Source organism: Equus asinus, chromosome 21, assembly GCF_041296235.1.
Source record: "Equus asinus isolate D_3611 breed Donkey chromosome 21, EquAss-T2T_v2, whole genome shotgun sequence".
NCBI lineage: Eukaryota > Metazoa > Chordata > Mammalia > Perissodactyla > Equidae > Equus > Equus asinus.
This window is the reverse complement of record NC_091810.1, coordinates 15,849,987-15,867,565: the sequence shown is the minus strand read 5'-3', so window position 1 is coordinate 15,867,565 and position 17,579 is coordinate 15,849,987. Positions and strand designations below refer to the sequence as shown.

Sequence of the window (17,579 nt, the reverse complement as noted above, 5' to 3'; positions counted from 1 at the left end):
CAAACTGACCACACCCCTCATTTGCACACCCAAGGGGCCAGGGAGCTCGCTCCTTCCAGAGGCGACCAAACTCTCAGGGATGAACGCAGCTAGGTGCCCCCTGCCTCCCCCACTTCCTCAGGAGGCCTGATCAGCCCCAGCCTCAGCAGATGCCCCAGCCGCCCTCACCCCACTCTAGAACTGAGTCATGGCATCATCAGCTCCCCAGCTTCCATGTGGGGCCTGCGTGGAGGTGCTATCACAGATGGGGGCTTTGTACAAAGGGCCCCACCCAAATCTCCACGGGAGAGGGAAGTAAGGCAGAACCCCGGGCTGAGAGCTCACGGCTCACATCGGCCGTCACCCGAGTGGGCTCTGGGCCCAGACAGCCAGGCCGCAGAGCCCCACTCCTGCTAACCAGCTGTGTGACCTGGGCCTCAGTTTCCCCATCTGCTGGGGATAACAGCACTTCCTGCCTCAAGGGAGGCTGTGAGATCCAACAGGCGTTGGTGCCTGTGAAGGGCTGGCACAGCGTCCCTGCTCAGCACTGGGAGTTTGGCGATGGTTACCATTCGGCCCCAGAGAGCCAAGAGGCGCTCACCCTCTGCACAGCCCTCAGCCCCACCAGATACTCAGCATTTGCCCCATCATCAGCAGTGACACCAGGCCCGCAGTGAGAAAGCATGAGGCCCAGAGAAGGTAAATGACTCACCCTGGGTCACACAGCCTACAGGTGGGAGAACGGGACTCGATGTCAGCTTTCCCCTCATGTACCTGGGAGGGGAGACTGATGACATTTCCAGGCAGAGAGGGATGTCAACCATCTACCGGCCCAAGCCCTGCCTGTCTCTCTGGCCAACCCCGCCGAACCCCCTCTCCTAAGTCCTGTCAAGGGTCTCTGTTTGTACCCTTTGCCACGGGGAGCTCACTCCCAGCCCCCAGCCCAACTCTAAATGTAAAGCCCATCTCGGGAGCTGTCTTCCTCCACCTCCACACAGCATTTCAGCCCCTAAATTGGCTCAGAGACGCCTTCTTGCCGACGAGCACCCACCTACCGCATGCCAGTTTAAAACTGCCTGAGGGTTTTTTTCCACCTTTACTATAAAAAGACACCTTGAAAATGCAGCACTGACATCTCCCTGTCAAGTCTTCTTTGTGATTTAAAAATACAAATATTATGGTCACTCCAGGGTTGAGGGGAAAGATTCAGGGGAGTTAGACTCAGCCTGCCCTCCCATTGCTGGGTGACCCTGTGCCTCAGTTTCCCCCAACAATAGCACATGGCAACTTCTAATTTGCTGTCACCTCAAACATGAATCGAAGAAAGGGATCCAAGCTACACGCAATGGAGGTGAATTTCCTCACTCGCTTTCTCTCTCAAAATAGTCCAAAGCCCCAAATATGCCAAAAACAATCCGGGACAAAGCTGGAGCCCTCCAAAGGCAGGAGGACACGGTCCCGCCTCTGACGTCACACCTCAGCAGCTCCTCCCTCCCCTGGCTGGTCCCCAGGGGAAGTGGGCAGCAGAGGCCAAGACTCCACTGTCTTCAAGGTGGAGAGCAGACGACAGAGCCCCCGGGAGAAAAGCGGGGACGGTCCGACCACCCAGCCAGCTCCGGAGCCGCAGGCTTGACAGACCCCAAAAGCACGAGCGGGAGGCTGCGTGTCCTCACCTGGAGGTCAGATGTCCCTGGAGAACAGACAGAGGGGCAGAGTCCAGGCCTCCAGCACCGAGACCACCTGGTGCTGCTGCTGGAGAAGTCAGGCCAGGCGGGGCCGGAGGGAAAGGGGTTCCAGGCCCCTGGTACCTCCCACACCACCCCGCCCCCCGCCAAACTCATCCTCTCCCCCGAGACCCCCCCTGCTCTGTCACATCCCCACCCCGACTGCACCAACTTCTGTCCCGAAGCTGGGCAGACCGGGCAGCTTCCTCCCCTCCATCCTGCCCGTCTCCACCTCTGGGGTTACGTCCTGGCATCCAAAACCCACTGCTTCTGTCCATGCCCTCAGACCAGGCCCGTCACATCCCCCGACAACAAGGCCTGGCCCACTGCCTCTGCCACTGCACCCAGTGCCCACCACGGGCCCTGGCACACAGGAGGTGCCCAAGAAATGTTTGCAGATGCAGACCAGCCTCCCAACTACTCTCCCTGCGTCTCGTCTTTCCTTCTCACCAGCCACCTAAGGACTTTCTAAAACAATCATATGAAAAATCATCACAGTAACTGCAAACACGTGCTGGGCACTCCATGCAGAGCTTAGGTGTATCATCCCATCTAAGCCCCACAACAGTCCTGTGGGGCAGGGCCTTTTATCATTGTTCCCATTCTACAGAGGGGGAAATTGAGGTGCTCATTCAGATCACATCCCTCCTCTGGATAAAACCCTTCATGGCTCCCCATGTCCCCTGGATACAGTCCGGACTCCGCAATGCAGCCCACCTGCACCCCGTCCTGCACCAGCACCCACAGGCTCCGCCCACTGCCCCAGCCCCCAGGACCACCTTTCCATTGCTCTAGCCTGCCTCGCTGTGTCCTCCGTCCATGTCTTTGTGCAGGCTGTGCCCTCAGCCTGGACCTTTTCTTCTGCCCCAGCTGGCCCATCTGCCTCGGCTTTGATATCACCTCCCCCAGAAGCCTCGATGCCCCTCACCAGGCTCCCCCACCACGTTCTCCCATCCCAGCACTCACGCCCCTGGGCTTAAGTGCCTGGCCACGTGTCTGTCCTCTGCTCACGTGCAGGGTCCATGAGAGCAGAAACTGAGTCACCACTGGTCCCCAGCACACAGCACAGGGCTGGGCACACAGCAAGCGCCCAGGAAATGTTTATTGAGGCTTCGATCTGAGGCCAGAGGTGGGAGATGGGGGGGTCTTTACTGCTGCACAACAAGCCAAAATGGGTCACTGCTGCCCAGGACCAAGCCCAGACCCGTGCTAATAATGGCCCTGGGGCAATAACAACAACAACAACAGACATCTATCAGGTGCTCACCACATGCCAGGTACGAAGTGCTTTATAGTAATTAATTCACTGAGCCCTTAAAACAATCCTTAGAGATTTATTTTTATTGTCCTCACTTTACAGATGAAGAAACTGAGGCTCAGAGAGGTTAAATCACTTGCCGAGGTCACACAGCTGGGAAGCGACAGAGTAGGATCTGACCCAGGTTCTTAGCCTGTAACTGGGGAGTTGGCAGCAGGCCAGGCCCAAGAATAACCACCCCCCCCACGCCCGCAGCTGTGCTAGAGGCCCCGACCCTGGGGCCTTGGACACACCTGGGAGACACTGCCCCTTGGCACTGGCCTGGGCCCACAGTCGGGGATGGGGAAGGGGAGAGGGCTGTTGGGGACATAGGGAGAGTGGCCGAGGAGAGCCGGGAATCCGCCTCGCCTTGGGGTGGGGAGGAGGCCCTTGGCCACTCTGTCCCTGGGGTGGTGTCCCTGGAGAGGCCCTGCCCCCCTAAGGAGAGGGAAGCCCCAGCCCCCTCCAGCAGAGTGAGTCACTGCGCCAGGCCAGGCTGGGGACGAGAGACCGTGGGAACCAGGACGGCTCCTGCCAGAGGGGGAGGGGGAGACCGCGGCGGCCGGGTGAGGAATCCCACAGATCAACTCACACTCAGGGCCTGGGTGGACACGCAGGCCTGGAAAGGCTGGAGGAAGGCCCGGGGCTGGCCCAGCCTCGACCCTGGCCCCAGCAGGGTTTTCCCTGCACAGGGCAGGGTTTGGCTCCCCACTCACCTCCTCGGAGCCTGAGAACCCCAGAACAAAGCTTGTCCCCTCAAACACAGCCCACTGGGGGACGTAGCTCTGGGCAGGGGAATGGTGGATGCTCCCGCTGTGGCGCTGGGCAGCCAGCCCCGACCTGGCCGACCCCTGCGGTGGCAGAACTGCTCCCCGGGACAGTCTGCCCCACCCACCAACCGTGACCTTTATTTCAGGGTGGCCAGCCGGCCGGGCTCCCCCTGTGTCACGTCCCCCCAAGGTCAGCACACCCACTGATCTCAACTTGGCCCCCTCGCCACTGCCCAACCCAGCCCCAGACACCTGGCCTCATTCCCACCCAGCTGCGGTGCCCCTACGCCCGGCCCCTCCTCATTCCCTGCTGAGCGCCACGGCCCTCTCTGGCCCCTGCACACCGCGGTGCTGCACACAGACCTGTCTACCTCCCTCTGCTCTCCGGGCCCCGACACCTCCCCCCGCTCATCCACAGGGACTCCTCCAACACACACACACTGAGCTCCATGTCTGCAAGGCAGCAAAAGCTCGGGAGCATTACAAACACAGATGCTGAAGCCAGATAGCATGGATTCAAATCTTGCCTCTGCTAGTTCCCAGCTGTGTGATCTTGAGCAAGTTACTTAACCTCTCTGTGCCTCAGTTTCTTCATCTATGAAACAAGGATGAGAACACAGCCCATCTCAGGGGGTCATTATGAGAACCAGAGTTATGCCATGTGATGTGCTGAGCAGGCATTCCACAAGTGTCTACCCCATGGCCTCTATGCCTGGTACATGCTAAGTGCTCAATAAATATGGGTTGAATGAGTGAATAAAAGCTGACCTCAGCAACACACCTGTTTCCCAACCAGCGGCCTCCCCAGAGTACCTGTTGGTTCCCAAACACCTGTGTCCCCTGCCACACACGTCCCACCGCACGGCCAGGCCCGCCCTGTTGCACCGGTGTCCCTGCAGCACACACATGTCTGCCCTACACTCCTGCACGACCCAGCTTGATGACACAAAAGTCTGGTGCACATACCCCTATCACTCCCACCTTGCCACCACCCCGCACATCTGCAGGGCCCTGGCCCACACCTGCATGCCTCCCCGCACACCTGCCACACCCGTGCACACATCTGCCAGCTCCCAACGGCAGCCCTGAGAGGCCCACACCGCCAGATCAGAGGCACCTCTGGTCAGACACGCACTCACCCGCTGTGCGCTCAGCCAGCGCCTAGACCCCCACGTGCACACCCGGGCTATATACGTACCTTTGTCTTTCTTCAGGGAGCACCTAAGTACCACCTGAAACCGGGACTCCGCGCACCTACGTATGCGCACCTGTAATCCAGCACACGTGAGCGCCTGCACGCGCACTCCTGGGCCATGTGCCCCACCTCGGCTGACACCTGTATCCTCGCGAGCACACCTGGATCCCCGAAAACGCACTCGTGGCCCAGAGGACACACCTGGATCCCCACACACGCTCACACCTGTGGCCGGCTCGGCGCACAGCCCGCCTAGTCAGCCGCACGCTGTCCCCCCGGCCCCGTCGCCTGGGTGTACCTGGATGTTGCGCTTGCGCTCGCAGGCCGGCCCGGTGCCCTGCACCACGCTGTCGAGCACGGCCACCACGTCGGGCGCGGGCTCCTCGAAGCAGGCGGTGCGCGCGGCGCGGATGGCGGCTTGCACATCGGCGAAGCGGAAGGCGCAGAGCGCTGCCGGGGCCGCGCGGGCCGCGGGGGGTCCCTGGGGCCGCTCGAAGACCGCGAAGAGCAGCTCGCTCGCGGGGAAGACGGACACCAGGCGGCTGTAGAGGTCGCCGCGGCCAGCGCCGCCCGCACACTGCAAGCCCAGCTGGATGTAGGACTCGGTGAGCTTCTTGGCGTCGCCGCCGGCGCCGCGGGGCAGGCAGATGCGCGCCAGCAGGCTCTGCGCCTGGCTCTCCTTGTCGCCCGCGCGCGCTTCGCTGTTGAGCGCCAGGTACGCGTAGGACGGGGCGCCCGGCGGAGGGTCGGGCGGGTGCAGGAAGGCGCGCACGAAGCCCAGCTTGTGCTGCTCCTTGGCACCCTGCTTGATCTTGAGAATGTTGTCGTCGGAGGGGTTGAGGTCGAAGGTGAAGAGCTTGGCCAGGTCGCCGCGCGCATCCAGGGAGCGGATGGCGATCTCGGGCGTGTTCTCGAAGCGGTGGTCCTCCAGGCTGCGGTTGCGCGGGAAGAAGGCGCTGCCGTAGCCGGTGTACGTGGCGCCCACCAGCAGGCGGCTGCCCCCGGTGCCGGCGGCCGGCGGCAGGACCAGCCCCACGGTGGACGCGTTCGGGTGGTTGGCCGCCACGTTCAGCATGCTGGGGAACACGGTGACGGGCTCGGCGGGCGGCGCGGCGGGCGGGAAGCGCACGGCCACGGCCGAGATGTTGCCCCGGCGCCGCAGCTGGCAGAAGCCCTGGTAGATGGACCCGCACACGACCACCAGGCCCTGGCCGGGGTCCAGCTGCAGGATCTTGTTGTAGTTGTCGGTGAGGCGCCGCGGGTGCTCGCACGAGGCCTGCGGCAGCTGCGGGGCGTGACACAGCGGGCTGTCGGCCACCGGGCCCACGGCCGCCTCGGCCTCCAGGCTCAGGTTGGCGCCCGACAGCTGGTAGAGGCGGTTGACGGCCGCCAGGTACACCGTCCCGGCCGCGCCGTCCAGGGCGAAGTTGTTGGTGGGCGTGGGCGAGGGGAACCGGCGCTGGATCTCCAGGGCGCCGGCCCGCGCCGTCCCCAGGAGCAGCAGCAGCGGCAGCAGCAGGGGCGGGCGCGGCGGCGGGCCCCGCGGCCCCGGGGGCGCCCAGAATGGCGGGCGCGGCGGCGGCGGCGGGGGACTGGCCGCGGCGGCCCGGGCGCTAAGGGGTGCGCCGCGGGCGGCGCGACGAGCCATCCGGGCGAGCGCGGGCTGCGCGGCGCGGCGAGTGCATGGGGCGCGGCGCGGCCGGGAACCGGGAGCCGGGAGGCGGCAGGAGGCGGGGGGCGGGCCCGGGCCGCGAGGCGCTTCCTGCCCGCGCCAGCCGCCCCCGGCCCCGGCGCCCCGGCCCGGCTCAGCCGCGCCGCGCAGCCCGGGGGCGGGGCGGGGGCGGCTCCACTGCGGACACGCCCTCGCGCCCCGCCCCCACCGCGCCCCGCCCGGCCGCGCCCCGCCCCCCGCCCCTCCCGCGCGCGCCCCTACCCCGCCCCGCCCCGGGCCCGCGCTCGGCCGTCGGGGGTCGGGCCGCCCCGCGCCCTCTGGGACCCGCCCGCTCGGCGCCCGCGGTCGAGGCTGCCTCGCCCAGCGCTGCCTCCGCCTCCGCCGCCCGCTCCTCTCGCTCCTTCCCCCTCCTGGCCGCTCGGCCTGGCTCGCTCGTGCTTTTCTTTTTCCTTCCCCTCTTTCTCCCCGCGGTCCCTGTCTGTCTCTGTCTCACCCCGCCCCGACTCCGAGTGCGCTCGCTCGCTCTCTTTCTGCCTCTGCTGCTCCTTCCCTCTGGCTCTCCCTCCTTTCCCCCTGCCTCATCTTCCGTCTCCCTTCTGTGTTTTTCTGTCCCGGGCTCGCTCTCCTCTCCGGGGCTCCCTCCGCCGTCTCCCCGCTGGCCCCTCTGTCTCTCCCGATCCCTCTGACGCCCACTTTTCTTCGTCTCTGTCTGCGCGCTCGTCGTCCACAGCCCTCCCTGTCTCTCCCCATCTCGCAAGCACAGTCTCTCCCCTCCCATTCCCTTTCGCAGGACACTGGCCAGGCCTTAGACGCCAGGGCCAGCCGGGCAGGGGGCAGCACACCCTTAGACCGCCTGAGCTGTCCCCAAACCCCATCCCCAACAGAGAGGTTTTACAAGTGGCGGGGACAGAGAGATGGGTTCAAGGGTCAGACATAGGAATCAGGAAAACATGGAGAGAGGAACACTTTCAGGCCTGTGCGAGGCCATGGAGCAGGCTGGGCCCGACAGCGACACCAGAGTGAGGCCTTGGTCCTGGGGGTGGGTGGCCCCTGGAGGCCACAGTTGCCTCCTGTGGGTCACCCACCACATCTTGCCAGGCACTTCTGCTGTATTCGGGGCTCTGGAAGGACATAAAGTCCTCTCGGATTCAGTGGAAGGTCAGCCACATATGAGCTGCCACGGCCCGCTTCTACTTTCACCTGGGAGGAGCCAGTGGGCTCCCCGGGGGAGTCAGGCAGCGATGACTCCAAGGTGACAGAGCCAGTATTGGGGGCATCCATGGCGTGTGGCATGGGAGGTGCTCAGACACGGCCTGACCGGCGCCAGGCACTGTGCTAACACTTTGCATGTGTCGACTCACTTCGTCCTCACACCCGCCCTCCAAGGCTGGTCCTGTTAGCCCGTCTTCCAGATTCAGAGCCTGAGGCCCCCCAGGTGAGGCCCCGACGGGCACAGCTCATGAGGAGCAGAGCTTCGGCGAGTGAAAGGCCCCAGCCCTCCCCAGCCCCAGCCAGGTTTGGCCTCTCAGAATGGGTGGGAGGCTCCCGTCAGACACCCAGCTGCCACATGGTGCCCCGGAGCCCTTGCTCTGAGGCCTGACGTCACTGGTTCCCACCTGGCCAGGAAGGAAGGACAGACAGACAGGGGATTTCTCTGTGCCCCACCGCAGGCAGGAAAGGCCAGGCCAGGCAGTCCCCGGCTTCCCTTACCCCAACACCCTTGCCTTCCTGCCGTCAGCGTTTGCCTGCCTTTTTCCAACCCCCTCCAGCCCGCTTCGATGGCCAGGCGTGTTCAGCTGCAGGAAGTCAGAGGCTCTGCCCCCTCCCCGCGGCGGGGGCCCCTCAGGGGACAGCCCCATAGGGCTAATGCCCCCACCTCCTTCTCCGGGTGGGGAGGACTCATCTTGTGCACCCTGGGAGCCCTGGGGAGCCCAGCAGCAGAGCCCCTCACCGGACCCCTCCTCAGAGCCCTCCCTATCAGCCCATCTGTCTGTCCCCCTCCAGCCTTATCTTTCTCTAGCCTTCCCCCATCTCTGTTTTTATCCGTCTTTTTGCTCCTCCCAGTTTCCCTCTCTCTTTGTCTCTCTCTCCCGCAGTCTCTTCCCACCTTCTCTCTTTCCACTCCCTGTCTCTTTGTATGTATGTCTCTCTCTCTCTGTGCCTCTGTTTCTCTCTGTCTCTCTCCCTATCCCCCACCCCACTCTCCCCTCCTAGCTTCCTTCCTGTCTCCGGGCTCATCTTGCCGCATCCTGCAGCTCCCCCCACTGAACCTTGAGGATAATGCTCTGTGTCGTCACAGCTCAGCCTGGTGCACAGTGGATGGTTCCAGCACTTTGGACAAAACTACTTTCCTAGCTGAGGGCTGGACTCAGGAGCTGCCCCGGCTTGGGGACATGCAGGGCTAGTTTAGACTGCAGGGGGCACGGCCAGGGTCCAAGTATCCTGATTTAAGCTGGAGGTAGAAGTGCTGTGTGGCCTAGGGCAAGGCACTCGCCTTCTCTGAGCCTCAGTTTTCTCATCTGTAGAACAAGGACAATCATAATAGCACACTGGGCCCTGGGAGGTTGTGAGAATGGAAGAACATAATATACCAGAAAGCATAGCGGCCAGACACATCACAGGCACTGGGCAAAGGCCAGCTTCTCTCCCCTTACATTGAGTAGTGGCCCACCAGGACCCACTTCCCTGTCATGAGCACTCACGGTGGCTGGCAGAGCCACTGTCCACCGAGGGCTAAGTGCTGCACCCAGCACTGCCTTGCACAGTCTCATGCCATCCTCACAAGCCTGGGATCATTGGACCCATTTCACAGATGGAGAAACTGAGGGGCGTTAGCAAGGTGAGGATTTGAACCTGCCTGTCTTCAGGTCCTCTTTTCCTCCCCTGCACCCATTAGCTGGGAGCTCCTTCAGGCCAGGGCGGGTCTGAGGGCAGCTATGCTGTACCCCTAGCTGTGCGGAAGAGGTGTTGGTGACTACTGGCGGAAGGAAGGAACGAACTAACGGACTTGCATCTTCCCCGGCCTTGCTCAGATGCTGTGGGGTGTCCTCCCAGAAGGGACTTTAGAGGGAACCAAGGGGAGAGTGATGGTCCCTGGGAGGGGCTGGTTAGGTGGCTCCCAGAATTAACTAACTCTGAGTTAACTAACCCAGGTTAACTACCAGCTGACCCTGTGATTTGGGCCCTTCTCGCTTTTGTTCACACCTTCTGACTGTATCGAGGAGAAGGTCTCGGTTTGGGGCTGACGTGTCTTTAATGCCCCTGTAACATTTGTCATTGTCCATTTTTAATAGTGAGACGGCGAGAAGGTCTCAAGCTCTGCACTGTAGACGTCGGCATTCTAGAAAGCACTTATAGTTCCTTGTTTTCTTTATAACATTTGCAGTCATTTTCTAGTTTTGGCAGGTGACACTGGTTTTCCAGGTACAATAATGGTGTAAAGCTTGTTTGATAAATGCACTTATTGAAGTTTTTAAAACATGGGTGAAGGACAAATATGAAGTAGGTCATACTCCAGGTGGTACTAAATGCCCGAAACTTGGGAAATGTTGACCTAGACAGACAGTGCCTTGTCGATGAGGACACGGCGGCCCCGGGAGGGCAAGTCCTTGCCTGGGCACCCGTGGCCAGTGGTCAGGCTGGTGGGAGGAGGCAAGCCCGGCCTCCCACCCCAGCCTGGGCGGCCCACCCCCCCGTCCGGCCCAGCGGTCTGACCGCCCAGGGCGGAGCCGGGAGGAGGAGGAAATGTTTTCCTTCTTCAATTGGAAAAAATAACAGTGGGGCCAAGGCTGTGCTGGGGGAGGGGCTCCTGGCCTCGCGTCCCTTGGGCAGGAAACGCTCCTGACACGCTGACCGCTCCAAGCGCCACCTTGGTGACAGGAAGGTGCTGGAAACAGAATCCTCTGGGCAGCCCAGCACGCCTGGCGCGGGCCTAGATGGTGCCAGGAGCCATCACTGCGGCTTCTCGGGGGCTTCACACGTCTCTTTTCCTCCTGGGAGCAACCCTGAGAGGTGGTCTTAGCATCCGCGTGTCACAGATCGGGACACCGAGGGTCAGGGAGGTGCCATCACTTGCCTACAGCCACACGGTTCGCTGGCCTCCACGCCCTGCTCTTGGCCACTGCGTCCTTGGAGTATGAAACGACCCTTGCGTTCCAGGCCCAACTCTGCCTCTCACCACCCGTGTGGCCTCGGTGGCACCACCCCTCTTCGAGCCTCAGTTTCCTTGTCTGGAAGAGGGGAGTGTAACCTCATAGCTGCTGTGAGGATGGAAAACATCCGTGTGTCAAAGCGCCCGGCACTTCAGGAAGTGTGGTATCCACTGAGCTTCCAGCTCTGAAACACAGGGTCCTGCGCCCAGGCTGCTCAAATCGATCATCTGTACCCCCCACTCAGGAGAGCCCCCGACCCAGCTGATGATACATCCTCACAGCAGCTGCCACTGAGGCACGTTGTCGAGACCTGTGCCAGTAAGGGCTCAGATGCATGAGATCATCTAATTTAATTAACCCTCCATCAGGTCTTCTCTTAAATGTGGGTGCCAAGGCTCAGAGAGGCCTAGAGGCCTGCCCAAGGTCACACAGCAAATAGGTGGCCCGAAGTGATCCCTGCCCCCTCTCTAGCCTGCCTTGCCTTTCCACACGGGATCTCCTTTCATTGCTACCATGTCCCACTGGAGTGGCCCAGGAAGGGCTGGGGTGACCCTCAGGTGGCAGCACTGACAGGAGACACAGCACCCATCGTGCTAATGTGTTTAAGTTACAGACAATTGGTGCTGCTGGCACGACTCTGGTGGCGTTTCCCCATTGCTGATGCCATGGAGAACTAGAGGGTTTTGCCCCTTCAGAGTCCTGGAGTGGTCTCCCACCCCGACCTCCGCTGGATGCCCCCCTGTGAGTGGGATCAGGGTGGTGCCTTCTCAGTTTGGTTTCAGGGCTCAGGCGGGTGGCCAGCCCTTGCCTGTGGAGATGAGCGCCCGCTCATTTCTGCCTGTCTGTCTCGCATGGGACTGGAGGAAATGGTTCTCATTCCTTCGTGTGAAGGACGCCCTCTCCCTCTCCCCATTCTGGGCACATCATTGCCCTCTGTGGTGGGGATGCACAGGCCTGGGTGGGGACCCTGAGCCCCCGTGCACCCATCCCGGGCGCCTGGCTTGCGAGCCCCCTACGTGGCCCCTTTGTGCTCTGTGAGCCGGATAATGGGCGGCATTCTCAGACGTCCAGTCATGGGTCTGGGCCCTTGAAAGGACCCTGGCAGCTCCACACTGAGGCCTCTGTCCAGCCGCAGCGGCAGAGGGGCAGGGCCGCCCCGGGGGCCCCCACCCACATTCCCAGGCTGCCACATTCTCCCGGGGACAGCCGCCCAGAGCAGGCTGAGGGGCAGGCAATCCCTGAGTAGAGAGTGGGTGCTCCACAAATGTGTCCCCCATGACAGGAGCCACAGGGAGGCAGGGGGAGTCCAGAGCTGAGGAGGACGGGGAATCACGTGGACTGAGCACCTACTGTGCGCTAGACATCTCCCAGCCAATTGTGCAAAAACCCCCAAAGGTCCGTGCTGTTGATCCCATTTGATGGATGAGTAAACTGAAGCTCAGAGGGGCGAGGCAACGGTCCTGGATTGAACCCAGGTCTGTCTGGCCATGCTCATTCCAACAGATGTTGAGTGAGCACCTACTGTGTGCTCTGGGGACACAGCAGTGACCATGGCCTGATGCAGCAGGGCTGAGGGGATACATAGAGGAGCATTTAGACAACCCGCTGATGGGAGCAAGCAGGGCAGGCTTCCCAGGGGAAGTGGCGCCTGAGCCAGGTTTACAGAGCACCCACATGATGATTGAGTATCCAACATGAATTTGATCTTATCTTCACATGACAGCGACTGTGAAGCCTGTTTACAGAGGGGAGACTGAGGCTCAGAGAGGGAAAGTGACCTGCTTGCGTCCGCCCAGCTGCTCCAGATAGAGCTGGAATTTTCGCCTGGGTCTGGCCGTTCCTTCTTCTCCAGGAGCAGGGCCCAGGGAGGGTCAGTGAGACCCCAGTCAGGGCTGCGGAGTCGTCCTCCTGTGGTCCTGGGGCCGGGGTTTGCATCCCAGTCCTCTGCTTCCTGCCTGTGGGACCCAGGACGAGGCCTTTCCTCTCTGGATCTCAGTTCCCGCTCTGTGCAGTGAGTCCAGGAGTCCGTGTCTCTCCAGGCTCGGGCATCAGACGAGAGAAGCCCCACAGAGCGTTTAGCCAGCACCTGGCCCGTGGTCAGTGCCCAGTCACGACAGTTGTTATTAATTCTTCCGTGGGAGGAGGTGTTGCTGCTCCTACCGTCCCCAGCTCTGACTCCTGGAAAGCCCTGCGCTGCCGGCGGCCTGGATGGAGCTCAGGGCTGCATGCCCACAACGACACAACGGGTGCTCTTTTCCTGCCCCGTCCCCCTCCCGCCTGCAGCCAGGGCCTCATCGCAAGACCCTTCTGCCGCCTGCAGATGACGCCCTCCCCTGGGCCTCAGGTTCCTCTTCTGTAAAGTGGGACGCTGTATCTCTCCCCCGACAGAGGTAGCCCGCCGTGGCGTTTGGTCTGTGCTCGGGGCAGGAGCTGGGCCTTCCCTCAGTGGCTCCCTGGGGTCTGGCACTCACTGGGTGCTCCTGCAGATGCCTCGGCCTCCCCAGTGCCCCCGGGGGAACAAACCAGCACAACACCTGTACTGCCACAGCCCTGCTTTGGCTGGGCCTAGTTCTAAGCAGCTTGCATGTTTTAATTTATTTAAACTTTACCACAATCCCGTAAAGAAGGTGCCATTATCATAACCTCTTATGAGGCACAAGGCAGTGCAGTGACTTGCCTGAGGTCACCAGCCGGTACATGGTGGAGCCTGGATTCCAGAGTCCTTGTTCTTGGTAAACTTGAGTCTCCATAGCCCCTGCCCCATTGCCCAGGCCCCAGTGCCAATGGGCCCAGTGGGTTCTCTAAGCCTCAGCCTGGCACAGATGCCCGCTTCAGACCTGGTCCCACCCCATGAGGTTTCCTTTATGCCCCGGTAAACTTCTGAGAACTTTTTCCCCACCTTTGATGCTCCCTGGGAGACTCCGGAAGGGATGAAGCCATTCCCAGAAGTATCTGAGCTGCTGGCGAACAGGCGGGAAGGGGTTGAAATCCAGGGCAGCCTGTTTCCCCACCAGGCCCCTCTCCCTTCCAGCTGCCCCCAATCCTCACCACTTGGTTATGGCCAATCTAGCCAGGACCAACAAGGCCCCACTCGCCTTCTGAAAATACTGCTGGGTCTGGAAAGGGAAAATGCTTCCCTGCAAGGGAGTGAGTGCCCGTCACTGGAGGTATGTAAACAGGAGGCCCCCAAGAGGGAAGTCCTGCCCTAGGCATGGCCTGAAACTGGATGGATTCCCACTCCAGCTGAGCACTTGCTGCCTGCTGAGCACACACATGAACTGGGCCAGTCCTCACCCCCTAGGACAGGGCAGCTGAAACATGCTCTCCCGTTGAGTGCACACGGGCTATGTGGGAGAGGCTGGCATGGAGGAGCAGGGCCCAGGTCTTACTGGCCCTATGGCCTACATGAGTCCCTAAAGAGAACCCAGCATCCAGAGAAGATGTGTTTCCTCTCGTTTTCTTCGTGAACTTGTACCCATCCCTCGAGACCCAGCCCAAATGTCACCTCCTCTGGAAAGTCTTTCCTAGTGAACTCTTAGGCATCCCTCAAGGCCTAGTCTAAGTGGCCCTTCTGAGAAGACTTCCTTGAGCTGTGAAGCAGTATCAGAAGCTCCCCCCATCAAACTGCTTACCACACAGTAAGAGGGCATATGTCTTCCCCAATGGACTGGGACATCTGCCAGGGTGGGACACAGGGCCGGTCACTACCAACAAAGGTTGGGATGGGTGGATGGATGGCTGTCTCACTACCGTGGGATATCTGCCAAGCAGACAGGAGGGTCGTGTTAGCTGCTGGAGGCCCCTTCCTGGGCGATGCCAGAGAGACTGTGCCAAAGCTGCTTCCCGGACCCTCCTTTTGTCCACGTGGCCACACTGACCACCCACCTTCACAAGACCAGGCCACATCCAGCCATCATGCTCTGCTGCCTTAGCCTGGGAGACTCACTGGCCCTCAAAATGACCCCTGACCCCTGATTCCTGGTGCTGTTCTGAGGGTCCTGCCCCCTCCAGGCAAAATCCTGGGCGGAATAAAACACTAGAACAGAGTCTATTCATTCATTCATTCATTCAATGATCATTGACTAATCACCTAAGTGCCAGGCACGGGGGACATCACGGGGACACCCAGGCATGGTCCCTGTCCTCAGCCCAGCCTTATAGCCCGGGCTTTAAGCAAAGAACTCAAACAATTGCATGACCGCAAAGGGTCCCCGATCAGGTGCTTCTAGGAGTTTCTCACGGGGGGACTTGAGCCGTCTTGGGGTCAGCGAGGGCTTCCCTGAGGCAGCGCCCCTGGAACTGAGCTCTGCAGATGCCAGGGAGCTGGAGGGTGAGGAGGACCTTTCCTGACAAGGCGACAGGGACAAAGGCCTGGAGGTGAGCACAGCCCGGAGCCCTGGGGGGACGGAAAGGAGGCCCGTGGGGGAGCGCGGAGAAGACAGCAGCGGGGACCTGGCTGCGGCTGGAGGGCAGGGCAGGGACTGGAGAACCTGGGGTTCGCCTGGGGTGTGCAAAGTCAGAGGGAGAGGGCAGGGTCACAAGACTGAGGGAGCCACCGAGGAGGCCTCTGCAGGTGGCCCAGCAGGCAAGGGGGTCTGGACAGGTGGTGGCGGGGCGAGAGGAGGAAGAAGGTAGCCCCAAGGGCTATTTAGGAGGTGGGCTCACCAGGACTGGGGTGCTTGGTTGAGGGGGACGGTGAAGAGAGGGAGGCTCCAGGTAGCGAATTCCCAGGTCTTGGGCTTCACCGGCCTGGAGGTGCCTCTCTCTGAGAGGGAGAGCACTGGGGAAGGAGCACGACGGTGGGGGATCCAGAGCTCGTTTTGAGGGTAAGTTCAAGGGGTCCCTCTTGGCCCCAGGGGCCTCCACGGTCACTGGGTGCAGACTCTGCCCTGTTGACACACTTCCAGGGCTGGGCACACGCTGCCCCAGGCCGATGGCTCTGAAGGGGAAGGGCCTTCTGACAGCCAGCTGCCCAGGGAGGGCGGGGCTGGAGCCCACTGACCCAGCTCCCAGCCCCCAGGAGAGCGGCATCAGGGCCCCACGGGGTCCGCCCTTGTAATGAGCTTCCCCTGCAGCCCACACTGTCTCGGGGTTGTTCCCGGTGTGTGTGCGTGCATGCAAGGCGGGGGCGGGGGGAGCATGTGCACAGGTGTGAGGGGCTGTGCACGCAAGTGGGGGTGGGTTTGTGTATGTAGGGTGCGCGTCGGGGTCACGTGTCCTCAGACGGGGATCCGGCACGTGAGGAGGATGAGTGGACCAGCGAAGGTGTGCACATGTCACAGGCTGATGAGAGGGGATGCACGTGAGGGCTGCCGTGGGCCCAGGGTCTGCAGTTCGCCTGGGGACTCCGGCCCTTTGAGGCCATCAAGACCTTCTCTGTTGAGGCCGTTGGTCCTGGTTCTGCTACCAGGAGCTGGAGGAGGGTCTCCTCACGACACTCCACGATTTTTATGATCAACCTGCAATAGCCCAACCTCTGCTTTGTCGGGTTCATCCTGACCTTGGGTGGCCACCCTCTGACCTTGGATGGTCTAGCCTCTGATCTTGAGTGGTCCAGACTCTGAGTTTGGATAGTCTTGCCTCTGGCCATGGACAGTCCAGCCATTGACCTTGGGCAGCTCAGCCTGGGAGTAATTACTCAGCCTGGCCGAAGTCCCCCTCTGTAAAGGAACTTGGAACCCATTCTTCAGGGACTTTTGGGTGAGATCATTCCTCATCTTACTCAAGAGCAGCCTCCACTGACCACAGCCAGGCCTCTCAGCATGAGCCACCATCCTCGCCTGTACTTCCCCCAAGACTTCCCCACCCCTAGTTAGAATCTGAGTTCCTAAAGCGCAACAGCCCCTGAGTTCTCGATGTGCAGATTAAATCCCACCACCGCCCTGAACTTCCCTCCCTGCCCCGTCCCCTTGGCTGAATCACCAGGGTGTCTCCAAGACTCAGCTCTGGGCTCTCTTCTTCCAGGCAGCCTTCCCAGACCTCCCAGGCTGGGTAAGACCTCCTCCTCTGGACTCCCACAGTGTCCCGTGCTGCCGGTATCAGAGCACCCACGACAGTTGACAGTGTATCTGTTGCTCTGGCTCCCGGGCCAGCCAGGGGCATCTGAGGAGCTGGACCTTGTTGGGAGCATACCTGTGTCCCTGTGTCATCAGGCAGAAGGTTAGGCTCACGGGGTGAATGAATGAATGGGAGAGGAGATGAACGAATGTTCTCCCATCACTTTCTTTTTTTTTAGAAATTTAAAAAAATTTTTTTTTTTTAAAGATTGGTACCTGTTGCCAATCTTCTTTTTTTTTTCTGCTTTTTCTCCCAAAATCCCCCCAGTACACAGTTGTATATTTTAGTTGTGGGTCCTTCTATTTGTGGCATGTGGGATGCCGCATCAATGTGGCCTGATGAGTGGTGCCACGTCCACGCCCAGGATCCGAACCGGGGAAACCCCGGGCGGCTGAAGCAGAGCGTGAGAACTTAACCACTCGGCCACGGGCCCGGCCCCTCCCTTCATTTTCTTGGCTGGTACCCACTCCATACAGCTCCAGGGCCACCTTGACCCTCTCTCTTCCCACCTCCTGCAGATGTGCCCACCTGCACTCGCCAACCTGCCCGGGAAGGTCGCCACTCCTGCCCTGGCCTGCGGAGGGGTTGTGTGTCTAAAATACAAGTTTTCCTGTGAGGACGTGACTTTGCTGGGTTGAGATTTACAGGCCAGTTGTGCCAGCCTCACCTCCATTCCCCTAGCTCAGGGCCACGGGCAGTGGGGTGCAGGCCAGGGTCCCCATGCTGTGTGGGAG

The 17,579-nt window shown here is 61.1% G+C and overlaps 1 protein-coding gene across 1 annotated transcript in view; it reads right to left on the bottom strand.

Moving 5' to 3' along the window:
• PLXND1 (plexin D1) overlaps window positions 1-6,727 on the bottom strand; it is a 50,806-nt gene extending 44,079 nt beyond the window's left edge. The window contains exon 1 of the mRNA XM_044754191.2: window positions 5,264-6,727. Coding sequence (XP_044610126.2) covers window positions 5,264-6,613 — 1,350 coding nt within the window. The 5' untranslated portion in view covers window positions 6,614-6,727. The remainder of the gene's footprint in view (window positions 1-5,263) is intronic.
• Window positions 6,728-17,579: the final 10,852 nt, after the last annotated feature.